This window comes from Manacus vitellinus, unplaced genomic scaffold (genome assembly GCF_001715985.3).
Source record: "Manacus vitellinus isolate BGI_N305 unplaced genomic scaffold, ASM171598v3 scaffold_8_pilon, whole genome shotgun sequence".
NCBI classification, from domain to species: Eukaryota; Metazoa; Chordata; class Aves; order Passeriformes; family Pipridae; genus Manacus; species Manacus vitellinus.
This window is the reverse complement of record NW_021940864.1, coordinates 23,894,931-23,913,742: the sequence shown is the minus strand read 5'-3', so window position 1 is coordinate 23,913,742 and position 18,812 is coordinate 23,894,931. Positions and strand designations below refer to the sequence as shown.

General features: G+C 39.2%; 1 protein-coding gene across 2 annotated transcripts in view; it reads right to left on the bottom strand.

The window, feature by feature from the left end:
* Positions 1–566: 566 nt before the first annotated feature.
* AKT3 (AKT serine/threonine kinase 3) overlaps positions 567–18,812 on the bottom strand; it is a 141,393-nt gene continuing 123,147 nt past the window's right edge. For both annotated transcript variants that reach the window (XM_018085110.2, XM_018085111.2), the window contains 2 exons: positions 10,803–10,905; positions 567–8,032 (listed from right to left, as the gene is read on the bottom strand). In XM_018085110.2, coding sequence (XP_017940599.1) covers positions 7,947–8,032; positions 10,803–10,905 — 189 coding nt within the window. In that variant the 3' untranslated portion in view covers positions 567–7,946. The remainder of the gene's footprint in view (positions 8,033–10,802; positions 10,906–18,812) is intronic.

The following is an 18,812-nucleotide window of genomic DNA, read 5'->3' as shown; positions in this document are numbered from 1 at the left end:
GGCACACCTTAAATAACTGCTTTAGCACCCAGGCCCTTGTATAGTGGGGGTGCTCTGAGACTGCCAGTGTTTGCGCTTGGTTGGCCGTTCAGGCTGTAGGCAGGAGACTTGCCCACTTCCTCCATCAAGCTGAGGTTCTGCATCTCACAAAGCATTAACACGGGGTAACTGTGGTGTGGAAAGACACCCACAAAAGCATTTGCCAGGAGATTTCTGCAGGAGTTGAGTGTTTGGGGTCTTTTATTGTCTTTTTGAGCTTCTGCCTGTACTCTTATGCTGGGAGTCACTGCAGCACAGAGAAGGTTTCCTCTTGTTGTCACTAACCAGGTACTGAGAGGGACTTTAAGCCCCAAGGCTTTCCATTGCTATAGTTCATTTTTCCTTGCACTAGCTGCAGACACAACTGTACCAGGTGGTGTTGGTGCATGTATTTGGGGAGGGGGGGAGTACCATATTACTGGTTTTAATTCTTTTAATTCTTTAATGAACTACAGCTTCATAAATTCTTTTTTCAACTCAGCCTAACCAACCAACGGGGGGGAAAAAAAAAAAACCAAACCTTTTAGTCTTCTAATGCAAAACCAGCCAAAGTAGAAAGTTTATTTTTATTTCTGAGGTCATGTACATCTCTTAAATTCAATTTTTAGAACTCCAGTGGCTTAATTCGAGGTAGCTCCCCCAGCTCCAATAGTTTGATGTCTCACTCAATTCAGTCAAGTGCTACCAAGGAAGCACAAACAATAGCTATGCAAGAGCTTCAAAACTGCAAATCAGCCTTCCCACCAGAGGTTTCCTACCAGCACCCAGGCAACAGCTTCCTGTTTTGCTACAGCTGCCCACACCGGACACACAGGGTACACTGCACAGAAAACACTCTCTGGCACAAACTCACCGCCTTCTTTCCTGGAAGGAGAAAGGGGCAGGATCTTAGACGTGCCCCAGAACAAGAGCTCAGTTATTTACTGCTAAACAGGAGCCACATTGAAAGCTCATGGAGATCTTGTTTTTCAGAAATCAGATATCTCTTGTTCTTGCTACCTGTAAGACTTCTGAGCTTAGAAAGAGGTGAGGACAGCAGGTCCACAGGAAGCACAGGCTTTGAAACAGCACTTGTTTACTCTGCCTTACTGCAATCTTAACCAGTTCTGCATTTCTCTTCTAAGAACTCGCCTGCAGGCTGAAGTGACACAAATGAGAAACACAGGCACTGCCACACAGACTACCCATCTCTTCCTTTTATCTTTCAGGTCTGCTCTGCACCTGGCTGAAACTTGTCTGAGGCTCACCCAAAGACACCTCTGCAGAAAACAGGCACACTTGCTAGCTAATTTCAGCTGGTTTCTATTTGGTTTTAACTACAGAATCACAAATATTTTGAAGCCTTACCAGCCTATCAGACTTTCTAGGACAACAGCTGAGACTTTTCTGAAAAGACCAGGCTTGCAAGCCAGTTTTAAAAGCTATTATGTGGTATAGACTTTAATAATTTGTACAATTTTTATAAAATGTTTTAATCTATTTTCATAATTGAACATACATGTCTATATTATTCACAGACTGAAATATCAATAAACCTCATAAGATTCTTAGGTTCTCATTCTGTCCTTCTGAATTCAAGGGAAAGCATGTGCAGGGGGAGGAGGGAGAAGGGGGCTGTTTGCAAGTTCTGCAAAAGCACACTGCCTGCCTTCCTGTTTACAAACTCAGTACCAGAATCTACCTGGGAACTTTATTTACAGGGTATTTGTCACTTTTATATAAAAAGCGAGAGTCCCAACAACTGCTTATTCATCAGAAAAGCATAAGAATGATTGACAAATATTCCACATAATGTGGAAGAATTGCCATGGGGCAGGTTTCCCTTTAAAATGTTGCTGGATAAAGCCTTTAAGAGAAAGGAGCCCTTGGTTTGTACAGATGAGCCATTAAGCAAGTGCCTGGCTCTCGACACTGAAAGTGGTGAAGCTGGACTTTTCCACCCGCACATATTCAGCAGTCTCAGGGATGGGCAACAGCTGAACTTGGCTTCAAATTATTGAACTCAAAACACTTGGAGGCTTTTTTTCTGGTTAACGGCGCACTTGCGTTATCCAAGGTTACTCTCCAAATACCACACAGTTTCAGAAAGAATTTATCTGAATCCTTTGCTATCTAGCATAGAATAAGCTATGCACACAAGAAAAAAGTTTCTACATCTGTTACCTTCAGTGTAGTTGCAGAATTGCACTAGCAAAGGGGGGGAAAAAGGGCAAAGAACAGTCCCCTGTGATAAAGCTACTTCAGCCGGCATGAACACATAAAATGTAACAAAAATAAGAGTAACAGCATATGCAATAAGTTACCATTGGCTGTGGAACACAATCTTTCCTTCCCTTGTATTTTAAGAATTATTAGTGGTACAGCCCTAACATCAAAGTGATTTTTTCCTCCCTATTTCAATTTCCTGCCATATTTAACTGCCAAACACATCTGATCGCCTCCCTGAACTGCTTCACAGATATGACACCAAGCATGCCAAGAATGGCCTCAGGTCCTTAGGGACAAGAAAGCCACACGAAGGAAAGTCCTCTCTAGTCAAACTTGGGGTTTGCCATAGTAATCAGGCTGACAGTTTTATAAGTGTCACTACTTTATAGATGGTTACACAGTTAAGAATATACATTTATAAATGTAGGAAAATGCAAACTTTTTAAAATTTATTTTTTATTATTCTGCAGCATAAATCTGTGTTTAAATAGGAGACAGTGCCTACGCGCGCAAAGGAACTCGGGCACCTGGTCCCAACACTTAGGCTTCACTGAGACCCTGGAGCTGCCATGCCCTGGGCCAAGGCACAGCGGGACCCTCAACCTTTCTGGACCTGCCTCACCTACCAGGTGGCTTCAGGTGGCCACGTGCAGGGCACCACTGCCAGCCACTCACATGCATGTACGGGTCTGATTCAACAAAGGGTCCTGGGCTGCCAGTATCTATAGCTGGAATTAGGTTTTTCATACTCATCCCAGATGTAGGTGCAACCCATTATGTTGCCAGGAGTCTAGAAGGAATCATTTTCCCTGCAGCAGCTATTCTACTTCAATTAGTCATTAACAGAGACAGCACTAAGCCTATCTGTCTCATGCCCCGCCCCCCTCCCTCCCCTGCTTCTATTTCAGCATAAAATGCTTAGTTTTACAAAGTTTACAAGTGTCAGTTCAGACAATCAAATCCAGGAAACCCCAGGTCAGCAGACTGAGTGTGATTCCACAACACAGGATGCAACCTGACCATACAGTCCTGCCCCTGCCACAGCTGCGTCCTGGTCACTGACATCCTAATATCACTGAACTATGGCTGGCTGTCTCTCTGATGCTCTTTCCTATTACAAGGTGGGGGAGAAAAAAAGGAGGAAAAAAAAAAAGGAAAAAACCTGAGACCTGGATGAAGCACCTCTATTCCTGAGAAGCATTCATGTAAAAGAACAGCTAAAACCCAGATGACCCCCTGCTTTAGGGACACTCAGCCCTCCAGATCGGCTGGTTCAAATGGCCCTGGACCAGCTCATGGGCTTCAAAGGGTCCCACTCGATGGTGCCCTGTAAATCCCACCTTCACTTTTTTCCCTTCTCCTTACCCAAACACATCACCTAGCTGTGGAATATGAGGCCAAGAATTTCATTAGCTGAAAATTACTTAAATCATGGCTGTTCTGATAGGAACATAGCCCTGTGGAATCATTGCTTCAAAAGTGTAACCCAAATTTACTTTTATAAGGACATACACCTCATAGAGTTAACATGAACCACCTGTATGGCAACAGCCTCCGTCCAAAGCACAAATACATCTTGCTTAGTCATAAAAACTTTTTTTTTTTGACAATACTGTAACTTAATAATTTACAAGCTGAAACCATTCACCCAGTATTTGAAATATGTCACAGCGAGTTACAGTTATCACTAGGACTTCACAGCAAATAAAACTTGTAACTAAACATGCACAGATCATTATATATACAGTGATAAAAAAATAACGATGTACATTTTCTTGTAAGAAGAAATTAAGTAAATTCTTTGTGCATTTCAGGATTGAAACATCTAACCTATACAAAATTACTTTAAAATATGAAGTAAATATTTAACCCAAAACTTGAGAAATCTTTTGTAATCTGCAATATAGCCTTCTCATTTCCTTTTTTTTTTCTCTGACACGGAACAACTTAGGAATTTTATCCCCTAAGATATTTAATAGTAATGTGCAGATATAAAAAATACGTCCTTTGTGGCAAGCTTGAACATATATATATATATATATTTACAAACCTCCAGAACAAATTAGCATTAAAAAACACAGAAGTAGCAGATTGACATAGTGCTTTATTTAAGCTGTCTGTACGAAGGAAAATAATGTGCATCCCTATCATATACGTGTAAAAATACTAAGGATGTACAGTGTACAAAAACAGTTTCTTGTAGTTATTTCACATCCTTGTGGGTCATATACTTAAGGAAATAAACAGTTTAAGTATGACCAACAGTAATACGGTTTCTTGGGTTCATAGTCGTGTCTGCTTAATATCCTTAACCATATGACTAGATCTTGCATGGATCTAATGAAAGAACTAGCAAGGTCAAGAAATGTCACAAACTCTAAAGCTACAGGGAGGTAATTCAATTACCAATTTAGAGGTTTTTATTTAAATAAATACTTTACATTTCATGCTTGCCTGTAATGCACTACCAGGAGCAAGATAAGGAAATTCTACTGTAGACAGTACAAACAGTAGCAGCAAAGTGTGTACATTGAGGTGTAATATATAGACCCTGCAGTTAGTAAGGAAAGACCTTACTTTTGTACTCTAGGAGAAGCACATGGCCCCTGCAAGAACAGTCAGCTTTAAGAAGCCACAAGTAAAGATGGGAAAAAAAATGTAAAACAATCCTGGAATAAATGTTCTTTAAGCAACAGGAATGTACTGGAAGATGGATTAGTGTGGAAAGCGAAGCTGTGTGCAAAACTGCCAAAATCCAAACAGAAATGACCTATTTCCTCTGAGATGGCTGCAGTACAAGAGGGCATACTGTATGTCATGGAAGTCAGTACAAGCTGGAGTCAAAGTCTGAAATGTACTGTGCTCGAAAGGCTCGCCAAGACAACCAGCCACCATCTCCTGTCCAAATCCAACCACAACTGCAGACAGCAAAAGAAGAGCTTCAAAAGTTTCTCTCAGCACTGCTTGTCCATTCCTCTGTCACCTGTTTCTAACACTGGTAAGAGAGAATCCCCCAAGCCCAGGCAGCACAAAGTGTCTGCTGACTCTCTGTAGCACAAACTTGATCACTGATGTTTCGAAAGGCAGACAAACACAATGCAAAGTGATGTCTTAAAAGGTTTTCAAATAATTCACTGACAGACACTTACTGCAAACCACACACTAAGTAGCTACGCCATGGTGAGCTAAACCACAGGGCGTCCTCTGCCCGCAAGGAGCGGCTGACCAGAGGCAGGGCCAGTCGGTCATTAGCTAGAGGTGCCCTGTGTCAAGAGACTTATTGCTATTACAAGCTGAAAACACAGGGGAGAAAACACAGGCATGTAACACAGATTTTGAATCACCATAGTTTCAGTCTGTAAGTACGAGACCTTTGCAGAGAACTAATTAATGCCCGTCTGTTAAGTACTTGATTATTTCAGTCACTCGCTCGCTGTGTCAGTGTAGACACCTCTACAGCACTGGTGCAGAACAGACCTGCAACTCATTTGCTGCCCATCTCTCTCTCTGCACAGGAACAACATCTACACATCTTTAGTGTTACAAGGTGACATAATGACATCGTATGCAGTTACAATATACATCATGACATATTTCTGTTTGATTATCCATCCATTACTAAAGATAAAACACAAAACATGAAAAATTGTCTAAATTACTCTGCGTTTTTAGCTGCCTTGCTAAAATGCCCATCAACCCCTTGACCATCCCAGCACATGCACTGCCAGCAGTGGGCTTCATGCTTGGGCACTCAACTTTCCACATCAAGAGGCTAAGGCATCTGCGTAGAACATCTCTCCTCTCAGACCCATCTACTCACTCACACAACGCAACCAGGAATACTCAGCAATATCACAGTCTTTGTGGGAGCTAACAAGAGCTGAACGCAGAGATACTTCAAATGATAATCCCATGGAGTTGGGGTTGTCCGATGTTAGCAAGGGTGCGTGCGCTCTGTACGCTGCACGGCGTAACGTCCCAACTCCTAGCACCAAAGGGTTTATTATTAAGATTATCATTGCTGAAGATCAGAGCTAAAGTTTATGCACATGTTCTGTTAGACACAGATCTTAGGAAATGGAAAGACGTTTCCCTATCAGTGGAGCATTTGTCATGATGTTTTAAATTCAGTCAATCAGGTACCACTGTTACATGTAACTTGCTGGATTTCAGGACTCTTTTGGTTGAGGGCAAATCTTCCTTGAGAACGGCTGATCCCAGAAATTTGCTATTTTAATTAATAAAATAAAGTGCTTTTCTTGTAATCACTGTGGTCTCATTGTTCAAATGCAATTCCTTCATATAGAACAGACATTTTTCTCTTGTGCTGTCAGGCTCTTACATTACATTTATCCTAAATGGAGCACAAGACGTAGCTTTTTTGTCTGTTTGTTTTTAACCCTTTGGCACATGAGGTTGGAATTCCTCACCTCCATTGCCAAACAGTTAAAAGACAGTATTTCATTCACAAAAATCTGATTCTAAGCAGTATGTACAATTTCAGAGCCTTGTTAAAATTTCCACATGGGAGAAAAGTGCATTATTCCCTTCAGCTTGTACAGTCCTTCCATATATTACAAAATTAACTGCTATAAGCCTGTTCTAAGATGTAGCAGCATTTGCAAACATGACACATATAAACCTTATCTCTAAAAATAAATACTAACGCAGTATAACCAAGGGGGGAAAAAAAAAGGAAAGGAAAGCAAAAAAGAATATTCAGAGTTAAACACCTGGAGAAAAAAGCTAATTCACAAACTCAAAATAAAAACAAGTAAGGCAAACACCTGTTTACCTTGGTGCACACATTTTGGTGAAAAGCAATACCATTATGCCTGTCTACATTCTTCAGCCATCAGAGGTGATGCATATCATGAAAGAGAAAAGCATGAGAAAGATGTTATCTGGTGCAAATTATAAGACCCCTTGAACAACTTCAAATGCTGCTTTTATGCCTTCATTTCTTGCATGTATAATGTTCGATTCTCCATGATTGCACATGAACCTGGAAGTTCTAAGTGGCAGGCTGGGCGAGCCCAGCCCTTCTGCTTCTTCTGTAGTATCCAACAGTAATTAAAAAATAATATATATATATTTATATATATCAACAGTTTAAGTCCTTCTTTCAGACATTTCCCAAACAAATTCCAGCCAGATGTTAATGACAGAGACCTGCTTCAAGTAATGATATGCCTAACAGAAACCTTGCATATGTACATCACCACCCCAATGTTTCCTCATTCTAACCAGCACAAACAGATGCAAGAAAATTTTATAGCCTAGTCTGTTTCGACTAATTACAATTTTGATTCGTCTTCTGGAAGAAGATAAGCTGGACCAACACGGTTTTTGTTTAGCCTCCGCTGTGAGGAAAAATAGATGACTACTTGTTCACAAAGTTTACAGTGCTGAAGTCAAGTCATCTACCTTCAAAGAAACTGTTAGTAACTTCTTGACGTTGCTATTATACTGAGACTGTGGGCAGCAGCAACAGCAGGAGAGCGTAGTAGAGAAAAATCTCATATGTCATGCAAAACCAAAACTGATTTTAGGTAGGTCTGGGAAAGAAACTTGTTCAATTTGGAATGGTCTCTGAAAGTGCCCCTGCTATCATAATAGTATCTAGTACTGGTGGTGATGTTCAGGAATCATTTTCAGTGATAAACCTAAGATGACAGTGAAGCAGCAGAACAAAAAAGTTATTCTCGTCCACTTGCAGAGTAGGAAAACTGAGGGAAATGCGGCCGCCTCTCATTGTCCATGCAGTCCATACCATCCTCGTCATCTGTGTTAAGGGAGAAGTTCAAAACATCATTATATTTGCAACAAAATTTCATTATTCACCTGATATGCAGTATACCTTTCAGGGTTCAATGCTGAAGTTGAAGACTCAAGTTTAAGTAAGACTCTAGTCATGTATGTAAGCTTATGGTCATACAGCAGGATGATGTTCACTGAGGGGATATCACTTCCAAATGTCACTATTTATTTCAGGGTAGGTTGATTTGTTGATTGGTTTTATTATGCCTATGATGTGAGAACTTCAGTCACTACTACCAGTTCTAGGCTAGTCAAAACATGTCAGCATGGAAGCTGACTGCTGACTGGGGCAGAGTTTCCCTTGTTTCTTGAGCTGAGCTCAGGAAATTATAATCTTACTGCAGATATATTTAAATATTCCTCCATTTCAAAGGGAGTTAAAAGGAAAAACAGCTACAAAATGAACAGTTCACATAGGTTCCATGTGTTTCAATTCTTAGATATTATTTTTTAGTAAACTATTTATTTTTACAGTATTTACTGGGATCAGAAGAAACATGGACTAAGCCAAATTCATAAATATTTTCATTTACATAGTTCCTGCAGTGCCAGTGGAAACCAGGCACCAGATGTTACCTAACTCAGAGAATTTGGATGGACATTCTCACATGGATTTTTTAACAGTGCTTGTTCTTAAAGACTCCTACTGAGACTGTTGTTCTATGTTGACATATTTATATCCAACCTTTCAGAATTATGTATCTTTTGTATCTGCATATATTCTACAAATAAAAACTAGAGTTAATGCAGGTTTGAGCAGTTATTATGATTAGGCTACTTGACTTCAACAATGCCGCTCAGTTCTGTAACTTCAAATACAATCTTGCTTTTACACTATCAGTTTAAAGGAGGTTAATGTACACAGCCTGTTTGTTTTGCTGTCAGACTGATTACTGTAGATACAAGACAGAGTTTCAATAAAAATAAATATCTAGAAAAGATCTTTATTTCAGCAGTAACCTCCTGACACCGCTACTCGCCCTCCTTCCCTAAAACACATTTTAACCCCCTTTTGCGTAATCACATCAGACAGAGGTGATACCACACTGTAAATAATACAATTACTTGTAGATTTTAAAATAAAAATAATTAAAAATAATGTCCCAACCACAACAACAGAAAAGGGAAAGCCCCATGTGGTTCTTGAACCACTGCAGTTCACTAAAAATGGCAGCAAATCTACCTGGCACAGGAAAAAAATACACCTCTGTGCTGCTGGCAATGCTGCTCATCGCAGGCTCAGGTGAGGTAGCCCTGCCAGCTCCCTGGAAGGGCTCCCCATGCCAGCAATTCAGCAGCTGATCTCTGCACTGCTGTTGGTCATCACCCCCTCCCTTCATTATTCTTAAGACTCAGTCACCTGCCCTGAATTCAATAAATTTAAAGCTGAAGCCTTGGAGGCATACATGTTTTGTACTGCTTCACCCTTTGATGAACTAATAGCCATTCTCATTGCATAGGTGGGGTTTCAAGAGATCAGGACTTTATGATATTGAATCAACAGACTCCAAGTTAATCCAAATTTTAAGTAAAATTTGTTCAAGTTACGACTATGAACAAATTCTTATCAAGCTAGCTAAATGGGAGAAGTAAGGGTTCTCTTTTCACAGTAGAAAGACTTAAAATCACTTAAATTATGAACTTTGAGCAACCTGGTCTAGTGGAAGGTGTCTCTGCCCATGGCAGGAGGCTTGTAACTAGATGATCTTTAAGGTCCCTTCCAACCCAAACCTTTCTGCGCTTCTATGACTGTGTTCAAACACTAGAAAAGTGAAATCCAGAAAATACACTAGGTCTATATACAAACAGAAAACTGCAGCTAACCTGCGAATCCTAAAACACCAAAAAATGGGCTAGCTTTAGGAAAGGGTAAGCAACAATAACTACAGCCTTTATTGTCTACTTTTGTGTTCTGCCTTTCTCAGCCTCCAATTTAAAATAAACAAAAACTCACAAATATCCCATTTAGAAAAAAAATTCACCCGAGAACTCAGAAGCAAGATTTTAACTGCTCTGGCTTGGTAAATAACTCTGTTAAGCCCTTGGCTGATCAGATCATACTTGTGCATGTCACAGAAGATGACAAAAATACAAACTGTGGAGAAATTACATTCACTGCAACAAAGAAACTCTGTGCAAGTCCCAGTGCAGTAGTTACATCCTCATTAACAGTTTCTCTAAGAGCTCTGCTGAAGAATGAAACTTGATATGGCATTTCATTTTCAAGTAATTGGTATGTACACAAAGAGAAATCCACTTGTCTCTGGCAGATCTTTTTTTTTTCTTTTTGTCTTCAAAGTATTTTAAAATATGCCTGTCTCACTAAAACTAGACAGTGTCCACATGCTTAAAGCAGGGTCCATGTTCCAAGTACTTTGCTGAACTGGGACCTTGACTGCCAACCAGTAAACACTTGAAGCTAGTGCCTTCTCTTATTTAAAAATAAAAAATCCCCAATAGGCAAACAAATGAAAACCCCAAACAAAATCAAAACATGAAAGTCCATACCAAAAATGCCCTCAAAACTCAAATCAGAGTGATCTAGTATTCTAAGTTCTGTAATTGCTCCTTCTTAAAAAGAAAACTGTCATTGAGAGTTACTCTTACACACTTCCATATGAGGATTTTTATTAGTAACACTGAGAACAGCTTTTCCATTCAAATAGAAAAAAACCTTACACAGTGCTTTATTATAAACATTGTTAAGTCATGCTAACGCATCGTTTCTGACTTACATTTTTCAGGCGGCGTTATTGTAATAGTCTGAGCTGTAAATTCTTCATCAAAATACCTGGTGTCTGTCTCAGATGTCACTTGAGGTTTAAAAGGAGGTACAAGCTGAAAGGCACCAAGAAACAAAATAAAATTACTATACCTCAAACCAGTCAAATTACTACCAGGAAAACAAGTAAGTTCTTTTTCCCTACACCCCAGATCAAACAAGTAGGTTTGTAGAGAGGCAGCTGAGTCTCTTAACTTCTAGTAAGAGACAGAAGCCATTAGAGTCAATCCCAAAAATATCAGTTCAGGATCCAGTTAATAGCACAACACAGCTAAATTCCAAATATCATTCTCACATGACTTGCAGATAAATTTAGCTGCATAAAGATAATTACCTAGAAACTCTTCAGGCCAATGTAATTACCCGCATAGCTGTGAGGCAAAGGCACCTCTAGATACTTCACCATAACTTGGCTGTATAAACAGCTAAGGAAAAAAAACTACTCAGAGAGTATAATAAGCATGATGGTTTGGTTTGGTTTTTTTTTCAGTTTTAAGACCTTCATCTGAACCTACATTTAAAAGAAATTATGTGATGTGAAAATTAATCTTACATTTGAAAAAAGGCCAGTTCATGCTTAAGTGAGTTCCTGGATCTAATCCTGCCTACTGCTTTTAGAATACAGTGTGGTATTTCCCAACAGCAAATCACCAGTATCTGCTCACAGCCCCCAGGCAGGACTTCCTTGCCCCTCTTTTGAACCAGTCTTGCTCTGCACCTTCTTCACCGGAAGAACTACCTATAGGCCAAAGATTTTAACTGGAAGGCATATTTAGCATGGAATATCACTCTGCATGATGCTAGTCCAAAAATGATACAGCAGTTTAGTATGTACGATATTGCAAATGTGTGTGGGTGTGACATAAATGTGTGTGGGTGTGGTGTGACAATGTTTTTCTTTGTACCTTGGAGCTCTTTGGTGTTATCTTCGCATATGCAATTTAAAACACACCCTGAGAATAGTGTATTGATTTTCCTTTCAATACAACAGATTACATGATGGGTCACTGATATTATCAGCTTGCATGTGGTTTTCACTAGTTTCACGTTACCTCTCTCTTCAACTCCAGAACACTAACACCAAACAATTAATTTGTTCATTTGCCCCACAGCAAAGGAAGCAGAATTGCCGTTAAACTCCCTCCCTTCCCCGTGTTCTAGGCACTAGATGCACAGATACACATGATGTGTACATACTAAGAGACCTGTTTTATCTGATCCAAATCTTCAGTAACAGTGCAAGCAATTATTAAGCAAAACCAAATCTCTCTCTTTCATATACTCAGTACAATAAATCTGATTAATACTTTTATAAAACTAAATTCGGTTTTCCCTTACATTGTCATGAATGGAAAACATACAACAGCAGAGAAGGATTTTGAAGTAAAGGTTTGGAGCGCTGTAGGATAAATGCTGAAAGAGCTAACATATATGAACTCAGTATTGGAAGAATCTTCCAGGTATAAATCCAGTTATATCCGATGTTTAAAACCAAAGTATTCTATTTTATTGCACAAATTTCTACACTTTTTTAAAATCATTTTTGCATGCATTCTGGCTATCCCAAGCAATTCTGCACTATTAAAGCAGATTTCCAAAGTTGTATGTCCCTCCAGCAATGCAGTCACACAATTCCTAAGCACAGAGTTACTCCAGTGGAATATCCCACATTGCCATTTTTTTCTCATTTTTCTGTGTCAAAGAAGAATACTCAGAAAGTCCAATTCCCCCTAAAAAAAATCCAAACAAAACAAGCAAACATGCAAAACCAAACAAAAAAAGGCCACACAAGATTACAGGAAGACAAGTAATGTACTCTAGATAAGGACAAATGTCCATCACGTCCTTTTAAAAAGACACTTTCACAGTTCTCAGCAATAAATTCAGTATGAAAAAAATCCATAAGCTAACAGGTTTATAACAACTTTGCTACTTCCCTGACTGGGATAATTTTTACTGATGAGAAACAGAAAATGCCATTTCACAAAAAATTAAAACATTTCCTTTGAAGATAATTAAAATACAAGCTTAGGAAAAACTTTCTTTTTTCTCAAGGACAAGAAACAATGTCTTTTCAACAGTGCAGCACACATCTCCAGGAGAACAAACTACTCTTGTTACCAAGTACAACAGGGACTGTTCATGCTACAACTACTTTGTGAAGAGAAGGAGAAAACATTCACATTGCAGTCTTTAACAACTGTGATTTAGATTCAAGTAGTTAATGAAAAACAAAAGGTATGGCAAGGTAATATCATTACATGGAGGAATGTGTGGATGTGTAACTGGAGAGGAAAAAGAAAATGCATTAGATGACAACTTTCTTCCTCAAAAACTTACTGGCTAACTACTGGTTTACTCAGGGGTTTTTTACTACTTTTTTTTTTTTTTAATCCACTGAAATGAAGAGGCCTCACTATGACTTTAAACCACTTCCTTGTTCTCCCCATCTATCTGAAACAGGAATGGTTATGGAAAATACTTTGAAAACATCATTTCAGGAAGAGAAGCACAGTACTAAATGATTCCTAAGGAACAAAAAAAATTACAGTAATAATTTTAATCAGGTATGAAAAGCACTATTAAAACAAAATTCATCAAGTTGGCGCTCCAATTTGATGCTCAGTAGCAAAGCTTATTAGAAAACTGTTTATCAGTAACATCCAAAAAGTCAGCTGATGAAAATTTCAGTGATGACAAAAGTCTGGGGAAGTGAAACAACTAGAACACATGAAACTAGCCTGTAATGAGAAGGGAGGAACCAGATGCAAATTTATGTCAATGGTGTTTTAGGATTCATCCATCTTACCGCAGTATCCTTCATATCCTGGAAATAAAAGGTAATTGGAAACTTCAGTGACTGTAGAAACAAACCATCCAGCCATATGGCTCTCAACAACAGCTTACACTAGTGTTTATCCAAGCTGTACCCTAAAGTACACCAACCATCCCCTACAGCCTTTGGAAATGGGGAAACGGTAGCTGAGATTAGGATGCACAGATACAACTCAACAGAGAGTAGCAGGGAAGTTTCTTAATTCTTCCCATACACTTTGCCTCCTTCCCTCACAGCATCACCTCTACCGGCACAGCTGTGAGGACAGCTGGAACTGGGGATTGCTCCCTTCCGTCTGTTCTATCCCACCTACACCAAACCAACAGGGGCTAAAGTCTTGTGGACATCCCACTCCAGACTCCTGAGCTGACACCAAAGGCACACCTCCCTTTCCCCAAGTAAATTCTTTCTCTGACATGTATGTAATTGTTGGGATATTCACGAGACACACTCCCAGTTTTAACGGGAGGACCTTTAAAATAATTTTTGTTAAGGAACGAGGAACCAGCATGCAGAGCTTAGGCATCACCTCCAGAAGAAAATGAGAGAAACACTGTAAGAAATCCTTCCCCAACAAGCTTTCAGACAAAGCAGAAGCAGAGTGTGGTATAAATGACACACCCAAGTGTATGCAGAGGGACACATTCAGACCATTCAACACCACGTTCAGAAGACTGCAGACAGAACCATTCAACACAGATTTTGTCACCAACACACCCTGCTACAGAAACCTGGCAATCCTTCCAAAGGGGTGTCACCTTGTCCACCCCTGGACAAGGCTTCATTTAAAAACACGAAGTAAAATGTCCACAAATTTCAGCTGTAATAAAACTGTTAGAAAGACAAACAAGGTGCAACTTCTTCAGAGATAAACACTGTGACACTCCAGAAGCTTTGCCATACATCCCAAGGGCGACTGAAGCTGAGGTTTAATGATAAAGATTAAAACAGCCAACATCAACTACCACCCTGATGATCACAACATGAAGATGCCACTCTACAGCCAGTGACATTTCATGTTTGGTTCCACAAGGAAATAGTATCCAGGCGCTACTGCCACAGCTATTCCCCACTTCTGACATGAGAAGTCAGAAGTCCAAGAGTGATGTGAGTACCCAAAGGCACACTCAGTAACCTGGGCACAAAAGGAGTAAGATGAGCTTTTGATAAGCACAGTCCTTGTCAGTCAGCAAGAGAATCACCCTCCTCAGTCCTGGCTGCCAAGCTGTAGTACAGGATAATTTTCCTCCCCTCATGGCCTGTGCAAATTCAGGAACACACTCCAACCAGACAGGGAACTGCACCTCCTGACAATTTACTCTAAGGAACAGAAATACAGATTTTCAAAGTTTATGCATTACACACACACATATGCATAGATATGTATGTGTCTGTACAAATAAAGAAATAAAAGTCTAAACTCAGTGTGAGTTAAGTGACTTTAAGAGTTGATGTTCAAGACAAAAATCCAATTTCATATCCATCTGTCAAGCTGAATCTGCCCTGGCCATTTCCAAGGCTTGATGTTAGAAATGACAGCAAAAGCAGTACCAAATTCTTAGTGTCTTCATTTTCTCTAAGTGAATGGCATTTCCATTTGGCATCCATCAAGAGCAGCGTGTGAAAAACACCACAGTTTTTCCACGGTTCAAGTCCTGGGAAAGTTGTCACCCATCTCTCAGGGGAAGGAAAGGTGCAGATACAGTCAGATAACAGTCAGATAACCTGACTGTTACAGGTACACTGAGATGAACAGACAGGCTTGATTCTACACCCTGAACTTTCTCACGCTTACTGAACAACTACACAAACACTTCATTATGACAGAAAATTTGCCGAAAAATAATTTACCAGGAATCATTTGACTTGGTATTGTATAGGAAGTGGTTGAAGCTACTTCAAAGTACCTGTGATGCACTTGATCTGCCAAACGAAAAGTATGATGCCTAAGAACATCAATCTGGTCTTCTTTTTTTTTTTTAATTTAAAGAGAATTTTACTTTAAATGAACTAAAAATGAATACTACCATAAGAATCTCATCTACCAACAGAGTGCTGCTGAATCGTGCTGGGTAGAAGGGAGAAATACCTGTCCATCCCCCTCAAACTAGAGCTGCCACTTGGAGAAAAGACGGTAATTTGAGTTGAGCTTCAAGCCAATCTGTAAGCATTCCTGTAGGAATTGGTTCATCCCCATACCTGGCCCTGAAGCAGGCAGCCTGCTGCCAAGTTGGGAGCTAGGAATACCCCACAGACCCTGCATGAGGTGGTCCTAGGCAGGTGGAGGAGGAAGAGCTGGGATTTCAGTGGTAGGAAGAGACACCACACAAATCCACAGAAAACAGGCTTCAGCAGGGAGGTTCACCCATGGATAAGCTGTTTTCCAAGTGATACAATGCTGTTATCACAGAGAGAGAGAGAGACCACAAACCCCCAGGACTACAGCAATGTAAGTTTAAGAATCAGACACCCTTATGTATATTTTCCTCCCTGTAAATTCAAGCAGCTGGGGGAAGGATACTAATCAACCTCTAGGTCTGCCCATATAGTTTAAAGTATCAGTGGAAACACAATGAAAAGATCAGACTGGTTAGCAGTTTTCTGATCTTTTTACTACTTCGCTTGGCAACAACACAAAAGTAACTAACAAGGGTAATTTCTGCAGGTTTTGTTGCAGTGCAGATAATTGTACAAAAATAGTATGACTCAAATAGCAACGGCCTAAACCCAAATGTTGGTATTTTCCTATTTCCCTCCTGCCCTTTTCCTTCAAAATCTGATACACAGAAGTATTTAAATGTGCATTTAAGATCACAGTTATGTTTTAGATTTTGCCAGGCCTGAACCCAGGGCTTCAATCATGGGATTTCATCATCTACTGATTTTGTGTCTTGAGGAAAACAAAGGTAGTCACAGCTGAAGGGTAAGGAACAGCTTCTTGCAGCTGTCAGACTTCATGCTGAAAGTCACTGCCTCCATGCTGAGACAGGTGCCTCCACAAGCACTGCACCTGCAGCAAAGTCAGGCATCCCAGCCTTCTCCATTACTGACACTTGTCCCTATTCCCTTCCCAGTACTAACAAATTAATTTGTTAGCACTCCCTAATTTGCTCCAGGAACAATCAGAGGTATTACCACAAATCAGAAGAAGAAAGATATATATATATATATATATATATATATATATATATATATAATATATATATATATCTCAGCCCAAATTTCCATGTGGTTTCTTTCTTCTTTTGTCTATATTATGTGCAGGAGAAAAAACAGGCCTTGCTAAAAGGTCTGGGCGTCCTTTGCCATGAGGCTATTTGAGTGCTTCAAGCCTGAAGACATACCCAAATTTCTACCTTTTAATTAATGCCCATGTGGTTTTTGTTCAGTGAAAGACCCTAAACAGAACATCTGACAACTTAAGAATATTTCTGCAACCCAAATAAAAATACGCTAATACAACTCTTAAATGAGAAACAGAGACATTTCAAAAGCTTCCTGATTCCAGCTAAAAATAAAACAAATATTTTTTGAAGTATATGGGCTTTTGAAGTCTTCAGAGTTTGCCAAACTATTCAATTTCTCATACTCAGGCACAGAGATAAAAACTCATCAGGGCTGAGATGATCACAGGAAGAACCTGGCACAGGCTGCTCTCTTTCATATGCCCTCATGGTTTTTCTGCCAAAAATAAATACATCAGATCACAAATGCTAACTATTATACATTTTTTATTTAAAGGCAACGATCTTTCTCTGCTCCAGTGTGCCATACAGTATTTTTTTATCATTGTGTAGTATCAAATTAGGTTAACTAGTTAGCAGTATCAGAAAGCTAATAATTCCATTTGACCATTTGGATCCATTTGACCCGACAGAGCTACTGTCACATGAAATACATGAAATAGTTTACAGATATATAATTCTGGCTTTAACCACACCAGTAAAGTGATAACCTAGTAAGTACAGAGATGCACTTAATATCTGTAAAAATGATAAAATTAGTGGCACACAAGCACAGTGTGAACACGTACAAACTATCACAACTACCTGGAATACACATGATTTTTTTGTTTCCATTACTCCGAAAGTGAACTTCTGTTCTTTCATTGCTAACAGAAACACACTCCTGAAATACAGCCAGAAAATTACAGTGTCATGGTGCATAAAACTCAGGCAAAATTACTCTGAAATATTTTTACTGTGCCAATAATTATATCCACTATCAATTTCATCAAGTGATTCTACTGCTGAAGATTCTACTACTAACAAAAAACAGAAACAGAAGCAAGTATAGAACAAACCTGTTTGAAAATCAATTTGTTTAATGCTCTGAGTTATTTTAGAATACCAAAATGCCTCAAGAATATTCATACAAGCATTCCAATAAACATACTCAATGAAAGTTCATTAACAGTGTTATTATCTTTGTGGTTTGTATTTCAGAGCACAGTCTTACACCCTGCATACTTCAGAACCTGTAAGACTGTGTGTGCAGATGGAACAACTGGATATTTTAACCAGCCAGACAAATGGCTTTGTTAGGAACAAATAGGAAAAAAACTATTTTTTAATTAAACAGAAAAACATACTGTCAGAACTCATTTACAAGAGTTATTTTTCCATAAAGAACACACTGTGTGCCAATACTGCACAAAACCAATTCTTACAATCCTTGAAGTTAACCATTCAACTGAGGAAATTCAAATAATTTTTTTACTAGCAAATTTGGTTTCTCAAAGCAACGGTGGCCAGAACAAACAAAGATGGACTACAATTTCTCCAGTTATAATAACCCAATAAGCCATATCCACTTCCATGATCATAAAAGTGAAGTGCCAGCATTTATATATTTTTATATATATATATATATGTAACTCTGCAAAATGTCTCCTTTTATTTTAATAGCTTAGAAAAAGATCTTGGCTGAAAGACATTTGCCATGTTCATCTGGAAAGGATCAAAGCGCATGTAATTAGGAGTATCTATATATTCTTAACTAAATATGATGCTGAACACAGTGTAGAATTGAAAGCTCTATTTCTAATGCAAGATAATTAGGAAATCTTTTTCAAGAGAGCAAGAATAATGTAACAGCTTTTTTTTCTCTCACCCACTCCTAGAACAT